Below are 20,064 nucleotides of genomic sequence, written 5' to 3' on the forward strand. Positions count from 1 at the left end.
TCAGACAGGAATGGAGAGGCCACTACTACTATGAGCAAAGAGGACACTCCCATGGAAAAGAAGAGGCTGCTCCTATGGAGGGTGGAGAGGTGGTTCCCCTGGTGAAGCACACTCATCAGAATTTAGAGGCTTAATGTCCCAAGGTTTATCAGGGCCTTCCCACACATCCCCATTCCAATTTTCACAGTCCTGTTCCTTCCTAATCAACGTCTTCACTTTAACAGTAGACATCCTGCAAGGCTGGGAATTCAACTTGCATTGTAATTCATTCAGTCAGAGAATGAGATTCTTGGTTTAATTTTAAGCAATCTCAGCCATGCAGCTATAGGAGATAAGGGTCTCCTTCAGGACACACAAAGAAGCTTTCAGGTCATTCATGTTGTGCTTCAGCTAGAAATTTGTATCCCTGAGCTCATCCTTTTCTTTCCCCCACTTTATCCAGTGACATTAGGAGCAAGCAACCAATCTCATTATATGTGTTAGTTTGCCAAAAATGTCTGAAAGTATCATATACATAGTCACCCAGATTCTTGCTTCTTAAAAGCTATTAACTAGGAGTATCCAATAGTAATATTTTACATATCTTAATTGACAGACCAAGTTAAGGACTATCAGTGCTCTCTTTAATACTGGAAATGGAGTCATTCACATCTTTAAATCTAATCAGATTAGAAAGCCAATTCCAGAAACCCTAAACCCAATTCAGAAAACTTATCCTTAAGATTCTATTCCTTCAGAACCGCTTTCTCTATACCAGACTCTGTATTAGTAGTAGTAGCATTCTCCAGAGAAACGAACACTGGAATATATATGTACACAGATAGATAAATAAATATATATAGATATATATAAAGAGATTATAGGGGCGCCTGGGTGGCGCAGTCGGTTAAGCGTCCGACTTCAGCCAGGTCACGATCTCGCCGTCCGTGAGTTCGAGCCCCGCGTCAGGCTCTGGGCTGATGGCTCGGAGCCTGGAGCCTGTTTCCGATTCTGTGTCTCCCTCTCTCTCTGCCCCTCCCCCGTTCATGCTCTGTCTCTCTCTGTCCCAAAAATAAATAAAAAATGTTGAAAAAAAAAATTAAAAAAAAAAAAAAAGAGAGATTATAAAAAATTGATTCGCATGATTATGGAGGCTAAGAAATCTCACGATTTTCAGTTGCCAAGCTGGAGAGCTAAGATAGTCTATGGTGCAGTTCCAGTCCAAAAGCCAGCAGGCTCAAGGCTCAAAAATGCTGATGTTTCAGTTCAAGTCTGAAGGCAGGAAAAGACTGATGCCCCAGCTCAAGGAAGGCAGGGAGGTCGAGCTCCCTTTTTGTTCTATTCAGGTTTTTAATTGACTGGATGAGATCCAATCACATTAGAGAAGACATTCTGCTTAATTCAGTCTGATTTGAGTGTTAATGTCATCCAGAGACATCTTCATGGACTTACTCAGAGTAATATTTGGCTAAATGTCTGTGTACCCTGTGGCCTAGTCCAGTTGACACATAAAATTAACTATCACAACTATCAACACAGGAAAATATTTGCAAATTATATATCTGATAAGTGGTTAATATCCAGCATATATAAAGACTTCCTAGAACTCAACAAGAACAAACCCAGTTCCAAGATGGGCAAAGGACTTGAATAGATATTTCTCCAAAGAGTATATATACATGGCCAACAAGCACATGAAAAGATGCTTAACATCACTAATCATTTGGGAAAGGCAAATCAAAGCCACAATGAGATACTTCACACCCATTAAGATGGCTATTATCAGAAAGGGGAAAAAAATAACAAGTGTTGGTGAAAATGTGGAGAAATTGGAACCCTTGTGCACTGCTGATGGGAATGTAAAATCTTGCAGCCACTACAGAAAAAAATACGGCAGTTCCTCAAAAAATTAAAAATAGAATTACCAGGGGTGCCTGGGTGGCTCAGTCGGTTAAGTGTCTGACTCTTGATTTCAGCTCAGGTCATGATCTCACAGTTGTGAAATTGAGCCCGGTATCAGGCTTTGTGCTGAGAGCATGGAGACTACTTGGAATTCTTTCTCTCCGTCTCTCTCTATCCCTGTTCTGCTTGTGTGTGAATGCACTGTCTCTCTCTCTCTAAATAAATACACATTAAAAAAAATTGAAATACTATATGAGCCAGAAATTCCATTCCTAGGTATAAAAAGAATTTAAAGCAGGGACTTGAACAGATATATTATACTATATGTTTATAGCAGCCTTATTCACAATAGTAGAAAGGTGAAAGCAATGAAAATGTCCACTGATGAGTAAATGGATAAACAAAATATGATACATACATACAATGGAATATTAGTTACCTTCAAGAGAAAGGCAATTCTGATACATACTACAACCTAAATGAACATTGAAGACATGCTAAGTGAAATACACCAGGCACAAAAGAACAAATACTTTATGAATCCACTTATATAAGGTATCTAAGAACAAATACTTTATGAATCCACTTAGATAAGGTATCTAGAGGAGGCAAATTCATAGAGACAGAAAATAGGATGCTGGTTGCCAAGGTTTGGGGGAAATAGGTGGTTATTGTTTAATGGGTCAGAGTTTCTGTTTGGGATGATTAAAATTTCTGAAAATAGTGTTGATGCTTATACAATACTGTAAATTACTTAATGCCACTGAATTGTATGATTAAAAATAGTTAAAATAATAAATTTTATGTTATGTAAATTGTACCACAATAAAAAAATTGAAAAATGGGTAATTGCCTTTTTAAAATAATAATTGAAAGGTAAATATTTATAACATATGTAGAAGTATGATATGAATACCACAAAGGCCAGGAGAGAGAAAATGGTAGAATATTGTTGTAAGGCTCATACACTATTCAAAAGTGGTAGGTTACCATTTGAAGGTAAATGGTGTATACTACAAACCCTAAAGCAACCACTTAAAAGGTGAAACAGTGTTATAGCTAAGAAGTCAATAAAGGAAATAAAATGGAATCATAATAATATAATATACTTAATCTAAAAAAAGTTCAGAAAAAATAAAATGAAACAAGAAAACAGATGGAACAAACAGAAAACAAATAGCAAGATAGTAATTTTAAACTTACTCATTAATAATTACATTAAATACAAATGGTCTAAACATCCCATTAGAAGGCAGAGACTGTCAGGTTGGATTTAAAAAGAAACCCAGGGGCTCCTGGAGGCTCAGTCATTTAAGCGTCTGACTTCAGCTCAGATCACAATCTCACAGCTCATGGGTTTGAGCCCCATGTTGGGCTCTATGCTGACAGCTCAGAGCTTGGAGCCTGCTTTGGATTCTGTGTCTCCCTCTCTCTCTGCCTCTCCTCTGCTTACACTCTGTCTCTCTCTCTCAAAAATAAATAAAACATTTAAAAGAATTTTTTAAAAAGAAACCCAATTATATGCCTTCCTATAAGAAACTCACTTTAAATATAATAACCCAAACATGTTTAATGTAAAATAGAGAAAATGCAAAGAAGGTAACACTCATCAAAAGAAAGCTAGAGTGGCTATATTAATAACAAACAAAAATAGATTACAGAGAAAAGTATATTACTAGAAATAAATAGGGTCATTTCATGGTGGTAATATGGCCAATTCATTGAGAGGGCATAGTAATTCCATACGTTTAGCATATAAAACAGAGCTTCAAAGTACATGAAAAACTTTGATAGAACTATCAGAAGAACTAGAAGAATTCACAATTATAATTAAATATTTCTACACCTCTGTCTTGATAATCGATGAAGTTGAGAAGAGATAATGGAAGACTTGTACAGTACTATCAGCCAATTTGATGTAATCATTATTTATAGGGTACACCGCTCAATGAAAGAATACAAATTGTATTCAATGCATACATAACGTTTACCAATTTAGACCATATTCTGGGCCTTAAAACAAATTTCAAGAAATTTACAAGGATTCAGATCATATGGAATAAGTTCACTGATGCCAATGAAATTAAATTAGAGATATGTAAGAGACAAAAATCTCAAAATATTTGGAAAATAAACACTGTTCTAAATAACCTATGGGTCGAGGAATAAAATCAAAAGGAAAATTGGAAAGTATATAAAACTAAATGAAGGGGCGCCTGGGTGGCTCAGTCGGTTAAGCGATCGACTTCAGCTCAGGTCACCATCTCGCGGTCCGCGAGTTCGAGCCCCGCGTCGGGCTCTGGGCTGATGGCTCAGAGCCTGGAGCCTGCTTCCGATTCTGTGTTTCCCTCTCTCTCTGCCCCTTCCCCATTCATGCTGTGTCTCTCTCTGTCTCAAAAATTAAAAAATGAACTAAATGAAAATGCAACATTTTCATTTGCATTGCAAAGGGAGATATACCACTTCTTACAAAAGAAAAAAGTTCTCAAATCAATGACCTCAGCTTCCACCTTAAGAAACTGGGAAAAAAGAGTATATTATATCCAAAGTAAATAGTGTAAATAAAATAATAAAAATCAGTGTGGGAATCAGTAAAATAGAAAACAGAATTAGAGGGGCACCTGGGTGGCTCAGTTGGTTGGGTGACCGACTTTGGCTCAGGTCATGATCTCACAGTTTGTGAGTTCGAGCCCCGTGTCGGGCTCTGTGCTGACAGCTCGGAGCCTGGAGCCTGCTTCAGATTCTGTGTCTACCCCTCTCCTGCTCACGCTCTGTGTCTCTCTGTCTCTCAATAATAAATAAACATTAAAAAAAAAAAAAAAAAGAAAACAGAATTAGAGAAAATCTGTGAAGCCAAAAATTGGTTCTTTGAAAATAGCAATAAAATTGATAAACCTCTAGCCAGACTGATAGGAGAGAGAGAGAGAGAGAAGAAAATTACTAATACCAGAAATGAAAAGTGACATTATTACAGATTCTACAGATAATAAAGGGTTAATAAGGGATTATTGTGAACAATTTTAGGCCAATAAAATTACCTAAGATAAAATGGACAAATTACTTGCAAGATGCAAACTGTGAAATCTCACTCAAGAAGACAGATAAACTGAATAGCCCTGCAATTTTTTAAATTGAATTTATAGTTTAAAACCTTCCCATGAATTAAACCACAAGTCTATATGTTTCCACTGATTATTTCTCCTTACCCCACCCAAACACTTAGTGGATCCTACCAAACGTAAAAGGAAATGCCAATTCTCAACAAAGTCTTAAGGAAAATTAAAAATATTTTACTTGAGTTTATAAAGCTAATATTAGTCTGATGCCAAAACCAAAGTATTAAAAGAAAACTACAGGGCACCTGGGTGACTCAGTTGTTAAGATTCTGACTTTTGATCTCAGCTTAGGTCTTGATCTCAGGGATTTTAGGGTCATGAGTTAAGCCCCATGTTGGACTGCATGCTGGACATGAAGCTTACTTAAAAAAAAAAAGAAAGAAAGAAAACTACAAACCAACATGTTTTGTAAACATAGACACAAAAATTAACAAATGTTAGCAGACTGAATGCAAGATAATACAAAGAATACTACATTATGAGTGAATGGAATTTATCCACAAAATGTGAGGTTGGTTTATCAGTCATAAATCAATGTAATTCACTATTTTAACAGATTCAAAAAGACAAAAAAGAAATCACATGATAATCCCAATAGATGCAGTAAAACCTTTTGATAAATCCGAGTATCTATTCCTAATTAAAAATCTTGGCTGGGGCGCCTGGATAGCACAGTCAGTTAAGCATCTGGCTCTTGATCTGGGCTCAGGTCATGATGTCGGGGTCATGATTTCATCAGGGTTGTGAGATCAAGCTCCATGTTGGAGCCCTGTGTGAGGCTCCTTGCTAGACTTGGAGTCTGCTTAAGATTCTATCTCTCTTGTGCACTCTCTCTCTCTAAAAAAAACAAAAAACAAAAAAAAAAACCCACAACCAAACAAACAAAAAAACCTCAGAAAACTGAGAAAAGAAGAGAATTTCTCCAACTTGATAAAGAGCACCATAAAAAAATATACTGCTACAATCATAGTGAATGAGGAAGACTGAATTCTTTCCCTTAACATCAAGAAGAAAACAAGGATGTCTCATCACTTCTATTCAACTTTATACTGTAGTTCCTTGCCTACTCAGTAAGTTAAAAAAAAAAAAAAGCTTACTTATTTTTCCCCTCCCCCACAAAAAACAGTTAAAAGCCACCACTGGGTGGCTCAGTCAGTTAACCATGATCTCATGGTTTGTGAGTTTGAGCCCCGCATCAGGCTCTGAGCTGTCAGCATGGAGCCTGCTTGGGATCCTCTGTCTCTCTCAAATTAAAAAAAAAACAAAAAAGCAAACTTAAATGCACACAGACATAAAAGGAGGAATCAAACTGCCTCTATTAGCATATGATAGGGTTGTCTATGTAGAAACCCCAAGGAATATATGAAGAAAATCTATGAAGACTAGTAACTGGGTTTTATTATACAAGATGCACATACAAAAATGTATTTTATTTGTACATATTAATTGTGAACAATTGAGAATGGAAATAAAAAAACAATACTATTCACAATATAGTATAAAAAAATGTGAAATACTTAGAGACTAACAAAAGATTTGCAAGGTCTAGCACTTGGGAGAAAAATTAGACCTTCATAAATACAGAGATATTCTGTGTCCACAGGTCAAAGGACTCAATATTAAGTTCTCAATTCTCCCCTAATTAGGGGATCTATAAATTCAATACAATCCCAATCAAGACACCAGCAGGCTTTTTTCCCCCCAAGTAGAATTTGACAGACTGATTCTAAATTTTGCATGGAAATGAAAAGGGAGAAAGTAGTATGGATAAAGACAGTTTTTAGGTTATGAATGTTTGAGTGTGTCCCTCCAGAAAAAGAAGCCCAAGAAGAGGAAATGGGGATAGAAGGAAGATGTGAGCAAACAAGTTGGGCATAATTGAAAAAGAACAAAATTGGAGAACTAAAAATACATGATTTCAAGAATGATTATAAAACCTCAGTAATCAAAAAAGACACTGCAGTATTAGAATAAAGATAGGGGCTCCTGGGTGGCTCAGTCAGTTGAGCGCCGACTTTGGCTCGGGTCATGATCTCACGGTTCCTGAGTTCGAGCCCCCGGCCGGGCTCTGTACCTACAGCTCAGAGCCTGGAGCCTACTTCAGATTCTGTGTCTCCCTCTCTGTCTGCCCCTTCCCTACTCATGCTTTCTCTCTCTCTCAAAAATAAATAAACATTTAAAAATTAAAAAATATATATAAATAGATCAAGAGAACAGACTAGAGAATCCATAAACTCACACATACATGGTCAATTGATTTTCAATAAAGGTGCAGTGCAATGCAATGGAGATAGGATAGTCTTTTCAACAAATGAATCTAGAATAATTCTTTTTAATGTTTATTTTTGAGAGAGACAGAGTATGAGTGGGGGAGGGGCAGAGAGAAAGGGAGACACAGAATCTGAGGTAGGCTCCAGGCTCTAAGTGGGCAGCACAGAGCCCAACAATGTGGGGCTTGAAATCAGACTACGAGATCATGACCTGAGCCAAAGTCAGAGGCTCAACTGCCTGAGCCACCCAAGAGCCCCTGTTTTGTTTTTGTTTTGTTTGTTTGTTTTGACACCTCAATCAATATCTGATATCATTTACAAAGAAAGATAAAATGAACCATAAAGCCAAGCCCAAAGCCAAAACCATGTTTCACAACCAGTAGGACAATGATGTGACTGTTTGGAGCCCTCAGGGCAGGAATCATCAAATTGAATATGCAATGGAAGCTGTCAAACAAGGTTCAGCCACAGTTGATCTGAAGAAAAAACAAAAAAAACAACACACAGTGTTGGCTGCATTGAAGACAGCATAGTCAGAGCCTGCAGCTCATCAGAAAAAATTCTCCATGTTGACAACCATATTGGTATCTCAGTTGTGGGACTTACTGCTGATGCTAGACTGTTATGTAATTTTATGCACCAGGAGTGTTTGGATTCCAGATTTGTATTTGACAGACCTCTTCCTGCATCTCATCTTGTATCTCTAATTGAAAGCAAGACCCAAATACCAACGCAACGATATGGCCAGAGACCATATGGTGTTGGACTGCTTATTGTTGGTTATGAATATGGGCCCTCACATTTTCCAAACTTGTCTATCTGCTAACTATTTCGACTGTAGAGCTATGTCCATTGGAGCTTGTTTTCAATGAGCTCGTACTTACTTGGTGAGACATATGTCTGGGTTTATGGAGTGCAATTTGAATGAACTGGTTAAACATGGTCTGCATGCCTTATAAGAGACACTGCAGAACAGGACTTAACTACAAAGAATGTGTCCATTGGAATTTTTAGTAAAGACTTGGAGTTTACGATTTATGATGATGATGATGTATCTCCATTCCTGGAAGGTCTTGAAGAAAGACCACAGACAAAGGCACAGCCTGCTCAACCTGCTGATGTACCTGCAGAAGAGGCTGATGAACCAATGGAACATTATGTCATAAACCAGTCCTTATGCATGTTATCAAATGTGTAAGAATTCAGGATCATGTACTGATGACAATAATCTATACTTTGCACCAAAATATGCAGGGTCTTATGGTATGTTTTAGGAATCAGTCCAGATGTGAGTTTTTTCCAAGCAACTTCTCTGAAACTATGTAATGGTGTGCATTTTTCTTTGAGAGTGTCTATATAATCATTTTCTAGAAAGTATAATTATTTGTACTAATGTTTTTATACGAACAGCATAGTGTCTTTGTGGTTTTAAAGACAACTATGAAATAAAATTTTTTCCCTTGCCAAAAAAAAAAAAAAAGACACGTTGAACCATAGATGCAAATGTAAAATCTATAAGTATAACTCCTAGAAGAATACATAGGAGAAAATGTTTGTGACCTTGAGTTAGTCAAAGTTTGCTTTGGAAGAAAGAAAACATTGATATATTGGACTAACGAATTTTGTTCTTTGAAAGACACAATTAGTAGAAAAAAAGACAAGTCACAGAATTGGAAAAAATATTTGCAAACCACCTATCTGATAAAAGTTGTAATCAGAAGACATAAAAATACTCAAATCTCAATAATGAGAACATAGACCAATAAACTTTTAAAATATGGTCAAAATATTTGAACTGCTAGAGAAGACATACTGAGTGCAAATAAACTCATGGAAAGTTGCTCAAAATCACTAGTCATTATAAAAATGCAAATTAAAACCATAATGAGATACTATTATATACCTTTTGGAATGGTTAAAATTAAAGATCTAGACTCTCCAAACCTTCAGAGAGTGGAATCTATTATTTTAATTCTTTTTAAATGTTTATTTATTTTTGAGAGAGACACAGAGTGTGAGGGGCAGAGAGAGAGGGAGTCACAGAATCTGAAGCAGTCTCCAGGCTCTGAGCCGTCTGTCAGCACAGTGCCTGATGTGGGGCTCGAACTCATGAACTGTGAGATCATGACCTGAGCCGAAGTCAGACACTTAACTGACTGAGCCCCCCAGGTGTCCCTGGAATGATTAAAACTAAAAAGACTGAAAACATGAAGTGTTGATAAAGATGTGGAATGATTGAAAACTCATATACTGCTTGTGGGAATATAAAATAGTATAACTACTTTTTAATAGTTTTTATTCAAATTCCAGGTAGTTAACATACAGTGTAATATCATTTTCGGGTGTACAATATAGTCATTCCACACTTCCACAAAACATCTTAATCCTTATCACCTAGGTAAATACCTAGTAGTACAATTGCTGGATCATAGGGTAGTTATATTTTTAACTTTTTGAGGACTCTCCATACTGTTTTCCAGAGTGGCTACACCAGTATGCATTCCCACCAACAGTGTAAGAAGGTTCCCCTTTCTCCACCTCCTCACCAACACCTGTTGTTTCCTGTGTTGTTAATTGTAGCCATTCTGACTGGTGATATCTCACTGTAGTTTTGATTTGTATTTCCCTGATGATGGTACTGGCACAAAAATAGACACGTAGTTCAGTGGAACAGTATAGAAAAAAACAGAAATGAACCCACAACTATATGGTCAATTTATCTTCAACAAAGCAGGAAAGAATATCTAATGGAAAAAAGATAGTCTCTTCAACAAATGGTATTGGGAAATTGGTCAGCAACATGCAAAAGAATGAAACTGGACCACTTTCTTTTAAAAACATTTTAATAATGTTTTTATTTATTTATTTTTGAAAGAGAGAGAGCTAGCAGGGGAGGGGCACAGAGAAATGGAGGAAGAGAATCTCAAGCAGTCTCTGCATTGTCAGCACAAAACCTGAAGCAGGACATGAACCCACAAACCGTGAGATCATGACCTGAGCCGAAATCAAGAGTCTGAAGCTCAATCAACAGTCATAGGCTTAACTGACTAAGCCACCTAGGCACTCCTGAAACTGAAACACTTTCTTACACCACATGCAAAAATAAATTCAGAATGGATTAAAGACCTAAATATGAGACAGGAAACATCAAAATCCTAGAGGAGAACATAGGCAGTAATTGCTTTGACATCAGCCACAACAACTTCTTACTAGATATGTCTCTTGAGGCAAGGGAAACAAAAGCAAAAAACAAAAACAAACAAACAAACAAAACTATTGGGACTTTATAAAAATAAAAGGCTTCTGCACTGCATAAGAAACAATCAACAAAACTAAAAGGCAACCTACAGAATGGGAGAAGACATTTGCAAATGACATGTCTGATAAAGGGTTAGTATCCAAAATATATAAAGAACTTATAAAACTCGGGGCGCCTGGGTAGCTCACTCAGTTAAGGGTTGGACTTCGGCTCAGGTCATGATCTCGTAGTTTGTGGGTTAGAGCCCCGCGTCGGACTCCGTTCTAACAGCTCAGAGCCTGGAGCCTGCTTCAGATTCTGTGCCTCTCTCTCTGGCCCTTTCCCACTCACACTCTGTCTCTCTCTCTTCCTCAAAAAATAAATAAACATTAAAAACAAACCAAAAAAAGAACTTCTAAAACTCAATACCCAAAAAACAAATAAACCAGTTTAAAAACGGTCAGAAGACATGAATAGACATTTTTCCAAAGGAGACATCCAGATAGCCAACAGATATATAACCACTTTTTAACAGTTTGGTAGTTTATTTTAAAATTGAACATTTATGGGGCGCCTGGGTGGCTCAGTCAGTTCAGTGTCCGACTTCGGCTCAGGTCATGATCTCGTGGTCTGTGAGTTCGAGCCCCGCATGGGTCTCTGTGCTGACAGCTCAGAGCCTGAAGCCTGTTTCAGATTCTGTGTCTTCCTCTCTCTCTGACCCTCCCCTGTTCATGCTCTGTCTCTCTCTGTCTCAAAAATAAACGTTAAAAAAAATAAAAATAAAAAAAGAAGTGTTTCCTTCACTAGCCACATTGTGACCTGTGACTTCTTAAAAAAAAAAAAAAAGATAAAATCGAACATTTACATACCACGTGACCCAGCCATTCCAACCTAAATATTTACTCCAAAGAAATGAAAGCATAGGTCTACAAAATAAGTCATGAAAAAGTAAACAAACATTCATAGCAGTTTCAGTTGTAACAACCCCAAGTCCAAAGCAACCCAAATGCCCATGCCATGGAGAAATACTCAGCAATAAAAAGAATGAACTATTGGGGCACCTGGGTGGCTCAGTCAGTTAAGTGTCTGACTCTTGATTTTGGCTCAGGTCAAGATCTCATGGTTCATGAGATCAAACCCTGCAGCAAGACCCGCATTGGGCTCTGCACTAACAAGTTTTTTAAACCTTAAAAAAAAAAAAAAAAAGAATGAACTATTCATATCAATAAGAATGTGGATGAATCTCAAAATAATTATGCTAAAAGAAAGGAGACAGAAGAAAGTGGATGCTGTATGATTTCACTCTCATAAAATTATTTTAAAATACAAAATAATCTATAGTAAAGAAAGCAGATTGTCAGTTGCCTAGAGATTGGGATGGGGGTGGGGAAGGGTGTGTGGGAGGAATTTTAATGGAGCTTGAAGAAACTTTTCAGGAGTGATGGGTAAGTTCATTATGTTGATTGTGATGAAGGTTTCACAGGTTTTTATGTATATCAAAACTTGTATACTTAAAAAATATACAGTTTATTATGTGTCAATTATATTTCAGTAAAGTTGTTATAAGCAAATACCAGGTTATTGTTCTTTGTTGTGGAGAGTTGGAACAGGAGTAAGTTTATGTGGAGAATGAGAAAGTACAAAAATTTAGCACTCTTTAAACATAGGAAAAAACTTCCCTGAATTAATTTCTTTTAATCTGATTGGCTTTGTTGTATTCTGTTTGACAGACTAAAATGCAGTATAGCCTTAATTATTTGGGGTTTATTGGATTGTTATACTATTTAAGTATTTTGTTCATTGTCCTTGGATTTCTCTTGGCCAACGAAATCCCCTTCCATGAGGTGTTCGGGGGAAATTAAAGAAACTGGAATTCAAACCAAGCTGTTTCTTCTTGTTAACAGCTATTTGACAAAAACTCAGATGAGAACAAATTAAAACTATTGACTGAAATTAGATACTAATATTAGCTGTAGATTTTAATTTTTCTTTCTACCCCAATCACTCAATCGCATGTGTGATTTAATTCTTAAAAGGTTTGATTAATTCTGATAGGAAAGTTAAAGAGATTAACATAAAATTAGAGCTTGTAATCCACAGAGTCAGGTGAAATTGTCATTTGAAATCATAGTTACCTCAAACACAAAGATCATGAAAATAAAATGAGTTCCAAAAAAAATGTAGCTTATCAGTGATCATTAAAAAAGAAAGTTGTAATCTGTAAACTTCTCATTTACTACCTACCTCTCTGGCTCGACAAAGCTGTGCGTGCTCAATTCTAGAGATGACATTCTGTACTGCCAGTGGGATCTCCAGCTTAGGGACCTCTGATTTATATAGGGCTTTTATGGACGTGATGGTGCAATCCACTATTTCTTTTTCTGATTCAGATTCAGTGTCTATCCCACTTTGCATTTTGATAACTATATTGAAAAGTTGAGTGATTTTCTTTTATTTCTTCTCTTCACTGAGTATAGGCAAATGATAATATCCACGAGGAAGCTGGAAGAGGTCTTTCCTGCTCCCAGAGTTTGTGGTCTATCCTGTCACTAATTGGTTGTTAACCATGGTATTCCAGTCCTGGTGATGTCATAATAGATCCATTGTGTCTTCAATAACTCAAACATTTCAAGAGTGCTTACTATATGCAGAGAAGTAGGCATTCTATATGCTGTGATTGGAGAAGGGTGAAGGGGGGGTGGGAGGGTAGGAAAGAATAGACAACAGGAACGCTAGAAGAAATAGAAGATACAGTCCTGCTTAAATGAGCTTAAAATCTGGGTGTTAGAATTCAAGATCCAGTATGTCAAATGCAACTCCTGATTCTTCTCTCTTCCTGAGATTTTGCTTAAGAATTTTTAAGCCTGTAATTGATTAGGTGTGCTACAACTTCTTTAGCTGCCCCTCAACTTGTCCTAGATCTGTAATTTGGAAGATACTGTTTGGATGAAGATCCCACTCTTTGCACTGCCTAGTTACTCATTTTTTCCAGGAACTTGACTGAAGATTTTGAAATTCCATAGTTGGCTGGAGAAATTGAAGGGAACGCTAGATGCTGCTTTGTAACTGAGAGAGGGGTACTCTGGGCAGCTCTGGGCAGCTCCTTTGATTGCAGAGGAGGTGAAAGGATTTAGGACCCTGGAGCAATTAAAGGAGAGGGTGGTTTTGTTGGCTGTGTAGCTTTTGGTTTTAATTTAAAAAATATGAAACAGTACAGAAAGTAATATAACAAATAGCCATGTGCCTATCACGTAGAATGAACAAATATTAACTTTTTGTAATTAATATTTGCTTCCGAAATTTTTAAATAAAATTAAGCATTGGAGCTAAAGTTGGAGTCCCTTTTGGTGTTCTCCATAGACTCCTTGCTTCCCCTCTGCCACTTTTCAGAAGTAATGACAGTCATGAATTTGAGGTATTTGTGTCTAGTCTCTGTTTATATAGTTTTATTATGTAACTAGGTATAGGTATTCATTAACTATCTAATATCATTAAGATTTTCTACAAATTATGAATGTATAAGTTAATTTCTTTACAGGAACTTCCTATGTTGAGTTCTTGGTGTAAACTTGTAAATTTAAATAATTTATGTGTTCGGTCCTTCAGAAAATGGGAAGCAGGGGATCACAAAATAGTTGTCTTTTAAGAAATCAATCAATATACAGCAAATTAAATATTTTCCCTTCTAATATCCTGCTAAGTTATCCCCTCCTCTGTGTTCCCAAAACACTTTGTAAATTTTCTATTATAGTACTTATCTCATTGAAATGTAACTATTTTGGTCTCTGTCCATTAGCCGGTGAACTTCTCAAAACAAGATGCTGTGTTTTAGTTGTGTGTGTGTGTGTGTGTGTGTGTGTGTGTGTGTGTGTGTTTTAACATTTGACATATTCTTCCTCAGTTTCTCTGCAGAAATTTTCTAAAGTTTGGATATTTCTTATAGTTTCAGATTCAATTTCCATGGAAATTTTTCTAAGCCCCAGAACACTTTCTTTTCTTTTTAGACTGCCCCCCCATCATAAAAATTACTCCCTCCTTTTTCATAATCACAATTATGTCCATTCAACAAAACTAATAATGTTTTCTGAAAGGAGTACAATTAAGAATTTTTAATAAATGTGAAGTTTGATTAAAATATCCATGATTATCCAGCATTTCTTGAAATTACCAATCTAAGTACTTCATTGATAATATTTGATTTTGAGATCCTTAAGTAACTTTTATTTCTTGTGACTTTTTTTACATTGCTTACTTACCCCAGCAGGCATTCACAAAGCAGCCTATATGCTTGTCAGCTAAACTAATTTAGGATTATTGTGCTCTCTCCCTCTCTCATATTTTTTATGCAGCATGGACTTCATCAGCAACTGGAAATGAAGGCTTTTTAAAGCAAAGTTTAAAACCTCTCTTCTTCCCTTTCAATTTGGCAAACACTTGTTGAAAGATACTACTATGTAGCCACTATTATCTCAGACTGTGAAGAAAAATGATAGGGTACCTGTGAAGAAACTAAAAAAGAAAACAAAACAAAACAAAAAAAAGAAGAAACAAATTTAAGATAGAATATTTGAGCACTAATAAGGGACATGAAGAAGAAAGGGAGCAGTGTCTTTGGGAAAGCCCTATGGACAGAGAAGGTGATTGACAAATGAAGACATTCCAGATAGGGAAGACACCTTGAGCCATGGCTTTGGAGGTGAGTGTTGGGTTTGTCCTTCAGGGGAAAGGTGAGGAGATTGATTTTATTGAGATGAAGTAATGTTGAGTTTACTGTGGATCAGATTAGGGAGAGGATGGGATACAAGTATCAGGAGTTTGATGGAGGAATTAATTTGGCATCTAAGTGAAAAAGGGAGAAGATTCATTTGAGGTAAAGTAAGGGAGATTACATGGGGTCAAAATGGTAAGGTCTTGAAAGCAAGTAACAGCAGTTTGGTGAAAATGAAACTAATTTAGAAAGATTTTTGAAATAATAGACTGGAAAAAATCAGTGGAAAAAAATCAACACATAATTATTTCAAAAGTAAGTGTCTGAACTAGGAAAAAGAAGTAGGACTGATAGGGAGGGCTAAAGCTTATCAGGTATTGCTCAAGATAAAAAGGAATTTGGATCATCTAACAGAAAAGTATAAAGATGATTTTTAAAATTTTGTTTTTATTGTACTTCATTTAACATGACAGAACATCAATGAAGAGGCTATCCATACTGTTATTAAGTAGCATAGATGTGGATACCTGATGTAAGTAAAGGGCAAAGTTCTTTAAAGGTGTGTCTAGGGGAAACCCGCCCTCCTACAGGGTTCCTTCAAGTGTAAAAAAGGGGGGATAAAACCTATTGCATAAGGTCTTTTTAAAGATTAATTCACATAAGATACCTAGGATAATGCCAGGCACATAGTAAGCTTTTAATATACAGCAGCGGCTATTAATATATTTACTATTAGATCTGCTTGCTTTTTTTTCTTCTCGACTTTGTTTCTGCGAGAGTTACCACCTTTTCGGAAAGATTGGGCGTCTGTCCAGTACCCCTCACACAAACTTGCCGTTTTATCAGATCTAGATTTTGAACTATGAAGACTGCGTAATTGTTATAGCGGTAGTACCCGTCCCTTTGGCGGGGGATAAAATGCGTAGAATTTTTTCACACCCCCGTGGTACAGAATGGCGTCTTCCTCTGATCGCTTCCCTCCTCCCCCCAGGCCTGGTGATAGTACATCCCATCCTGCTGCTGGAAAAGGTAGCGCAAAAGTTGAGCGCGCCGAGGGGGGTGTCTCTTCTCCCGGAAGCAATTGTTTTCTAGAACCGGAAACAGTTGCTCTTTCAAGGGAGGTGGGACTGGGCGGGTCGGGCCGCAGCGGCTGACGGCGGGGGAGGAGCCGGGTCCACTGCCGGGTGGAGGGGCCAGGCGAGTGTCCTTATCCTAGCGATTGGGGCTCGGGCCTGTAAGCCCGTTGGAGTCGCGGCAGCGAGAACGATTGGGCCGAGCGGAGGAAGACATGTTGCTCTTCGTGGAGGTGAGTGGACTTGGTAATGTCGCCCAGCTGTGAGGAGAGCAGGAGTGTGGAGGCGCCGGCCGGTCCCACCGCCATGTGACTTTCCAGGCCGTACACGCCGCGGAACCGGCAGATAGGCTGACACAGCACCTGGGCCGTGCAGGCCTGCGGCTCCCCTCTGCGCTCTCGCAACACTTTAGGAAGCTGTGGGAAGCGAGGGCCGTAGTGGGAGAGAACTGAAGGTGGAGAATCGAGGCTTGTCTGGTGTGGCGTGAGGGTCTGAGGAAGGGGGAAATGTCCCATATGGACCTCCGAGAGGAGGCAAACAGGACGGGGGTTGGGGGGGGGGGGGGGGGGGGAGGGGGGGGGGGGGGGGCGGAGGGGGCGGGGGGGGGGGGGGGGGGGGGGGGGGGGAAGCGAGGTCTCGCGGGGCCCTCTGGGAGGGAAGCAAGCAACATGTGGGGCCGCGGAGGGAGGAAGGTGAAATTCTGTATAAGTATGTTGAAGAGAAAGTTGAAAGCTGCTTCTTAGCACCCCCCCCACCAAATTTTGTTTGGTCCCCGTCCCTAAGTCTCTGGAACGTTCTGTGGGTGGAAAGCGAATTACTGTGAACGGAGGAGACGCCAATAGGCTTTGGAAGCCTTGAAAGGCACCGCTTTGACCTTTTGTAAAAGTTACTCAGGCAGTGGCTCCGTGATGAGGGGTTGGTTTTATGAACGGATAAAAGCCCTTATACAAGGAAAATTCCAAGAATGAGAACAGCCTAGTCTGGGGAAAGCCGGTTTTTATATGTTGTTTAACAATGGAACTACTTTTATTTTAACTGGAACGTCTGCTGCTGGCCTATTTTGGTTTTGAAGGTGGTGGATACCTGCCTTCCACAAATACGAGGTTTAATTTCTCTTATTTCTGTCTTTCTCTTGTGTGCAGTGAGCATCAGCTGACTGCCTGGCTAATGCTTTGAGTAGATTCCAGATCATATTGTTCTTGCATTGTGAAAACGTCAAACCAGCAAAGCTGCAACTTCGCAACTTGGCACTTGTTAACTATGCCCATAAAAAGAATCTTTTCAATGAGGGAAGGAATTTACAGGTTGTATAATTGATCGAGAAGCCGGGCCAGTCTGTGGCAGGTTTTTTTCCGGAGGGAGGGATGGATCTTACTCCGTAGTATTCCGGCATAAAGTAAATACATGGTTTAATTTTTTTTGTTTGTTTTAAATCTGACAACTGTTTTAAATCTGATAAATTTGAGATCTTTACATTGGGTTTTAAAGAGACAGCTACCTTACAGTATGTCCAGCATTGGTAACAGACATTCATTGGAATATTCCAAGTAAATCATGAAAAGACTTGAAATTACTGAACCCATTCTGTTTACCGTTTTTTATCCTCATTGTAGGTTTTTTGTTTTTTGGGTTTTTTTTTTTGCTTTTGGGTTTTTGTTTTTTTGTTTTTTTGTTTTGTAGGATAAGAAATCAATATGATTTTAAACAGTGCCACTTTGTATTAGGAGCATTGTGCCATGCAAATGCTTTAGTTTTTAAGTGTGTATGTGTTCTGCTGGGCAAGTGAATGTGAAGTTTTACTTACATGAACATGAATTCCAAAATAAACTTTTGAGTTCCAAATTGATTCCTTTGGCTTTGTTAAAATGTGATCTTTAATAAGAGCTCTGTTTATTGAGTGTTTAAGCTAGCTCTTCTCCTTTCTCAAAACAACTGCAGCGTTTTACAGATGAGAAAACTGAGGCGGAGGGGCGCTTGGGTGGCTCAGTGGGTTAAGCGTCCAACTTCAGCCCAGGTCATGATCCCACGCTTTGTAGGTTCGAGTCCCACGTCAGGCTCTGTGCTGACAGCTCGGAGCCTAGAGCCTGCTTCGGATTCTGTGTCTCCCTCTCTCTCTGCCCCTCCCCTGCTTGCACTCTGTCTCTCAAAAATAAATAAATATTAAAAACAAACAAAGCTGAGGTGGAGAGGTTAATAACGTAGAAGTAAAGTAGTGGATTTAGGATTTAGATACAGGTCATTCTAATGTCAAATCCTGTCTCTTATTAAACTGTTACATGAAATTAATATTTCCATTAATCATTTTCTTTGTGAATCAGTATGTGGTTTTTAATTTTTCTCCTATGAGTTATTGAAAACAATGTCACTAAACATTTGGGGCTGAATATATGGTATTAAAATAAAAAAAACAACACACTGGTCATTTTGTGTGTTTACTCATATTTGATCCTTATAACTATAGGAATAACTGTAAGATTTAGAAATTATTCTGAGTGAACCAAAGCTCAGTGTGATGTCTAAGGTCATTCAGGTGGGGGGCAAATTATGTGGGGGGCTAAACTCTGAAGTCTGGCATCTAGAACACAAGTCTCTGACTCCAGAACTTATTTTTTGCACTTTCCCCTAAGCCAGGGATCCTTAATCTGGGTCCTTAGATAAACTTAAGGAAGTCAGTGAACTTTGCTGAGGAAAAAAAAATTGCCTGTTTATTTTCACTAGCTTCTAATTAAAATCTAGAATTGAAAATAATGGAAATTTCAATGGATGCTACAAGAAATATTTTCATATATTGCAGTTTTTGCATGTATCTTGAAATACTGTTCATTAGTCCTTGTTACTGTATGTTTAAAAATCTTGTTATTTAGGGGTGCCTGGGTGGCTGAGTCCGTTAGGTGTCCCGACTTCAGCTCAGGTCATGACCTCACAGTTCCATGAGTTCGTGCTCCATGTTGAGCTCTGTGCTGACAGCTCAGCCTGGAGCCTGCTTCATTCTGTCTCTTCCTCTGTCTCTGCCCCTCCCCCGCTGGTGCTTTTTCTCTCTCCCCCTCCCCCTCCCTCCCTCTCTCTCTCTCTCTGTCTCTCTCAAAAATAAACAGTAAAAAAATGTTTTTTAATCTTGTTATTTAATGCATCGGTAAAGCACATTTATTACTAAAGTAGAGGGGCGCCTGGGTGGCGCAGTCGGTTGAGCGTCCGACTTCAGCCAGGTCAGGATCTCGCGGTCCGTGGGTTCGAGCCCCGCGTCGGGCTCTGGGCTGATGGCTCGGAGCCTGGAGCCTGTTTCCGATTCTGTGTCTCCCTCTCTCTCTGCCCCTCCCCCGTTCATGCTCTGTCTCTCTCTGTCCCAAAAATAAATAAAACAAAAATAAAAAAAATTGTTTATTACTAAAGTAGAAGTTTTAAAATATTTTGGTAACTGTAACATTATTGGTTTATTTTGTGATTCTGTGCATTTTAAAACTTAAAAAACATATTCTGAGAGGAGATCTGTAGGTTGATTGGACTACCAAAGAGGTCCATGGCCCAAGAGAGGTTAAGAACCACTTTACTATAAACCAGGTTGCTTATGGATCATCTCTGGTGGGACTTCTCTAATCTGGAATCAGGAGTCCTTTGCCGTTGTGTTCAAAATTTTGTGTGCATTCTTCTTGAAAGACCCTAGCTTAACTAATTTATAACTGGAAAATAAATGGGATAGATAATAGTAATGATAGTACCACTATAATAATAGTGGTGTACACCTTTGTTGTGCTTACTATGTGTCAGACCTGTTAACTGT

At 38.2% G+C, this 20,064-nt stretch overlaps 2 protein-coding genes and 1 pseudogene across 13 annotated transcripts in view; 2 read left to right on the top strand and 1 right to left on the bottom strand.

The window, feature by feature from the left end:
- Positions 1 to 12,956, bottom strand: part of FAM186A (family with sequence similarity 186 member A) — a gene marked incomplete at its 5' end in the record, with an annotated part of 75,107 nt that extends 62,151 nt beyond the window's left edge. Inside the window, 1 exon segment of the mRNA XM_049627295.1 lies at positions 12,750 to 12,956. Within this exon segment, the coding sequence (XP_049483252.1) occupies positions 12,750 to 12,956 (207 nt within the window).
- LOC125920238 (proteasome subunit alpha type-1-like) lies at positions 7,501 to 8,699 on the top strand (annotated as a pseudogene).
- Positions 12,957 to 13,191: 235 nt separating the features above from the next.
- LARP4 (La ribonucleoprotein 4) overlaps positions 13,192 to 20,064 on the top strand; it is a 66,126-nt gene continuing 59,253 nt past the window's right edge. For 5 of the 12 annotated variants that reach the window (XM_049627307.1, XM_049627316.1, XM_049627314.1 and 2 more), the window contains exon 1: positions 16,350 to 16,519. In XM_049627307.1, coding sequence (XP_049483264.1) covers positions 16,502 to 16,519 — 18 coding nt within the window. In that variant the 5' untranslated portion in view covers positions 16,350 to 16,501. Of the gene's footprint in view, positions 13,384 to 13,404; positions 13,626 to 13,682; positions 13,921 to 14,854; positions 15,202 to 16,349; positions 16,520 to 20,064 lie in introns of those variants that run through there. The other 7 variants (XM_049627309.1, XM_049627313.1, XM_049627315.1 and 4 more) reach the window with 5 other exon arrangements.

The sequence above is a fragment of the Panthera uncia genome, chromosome B4 (genome assembly GCF_023721935.1).
Source record: "Panthera uncia isolate 11264 chromosome B4, Puncia_PCG_1.0, whole genome shotgun sequence".
NCBI classification, from domain to species: domain Eukaryota; kingdom Metazoa; phylum Chordata; class Mammalia; order Carnivora; family Felidae; genus Panthera; species Panthera uncia.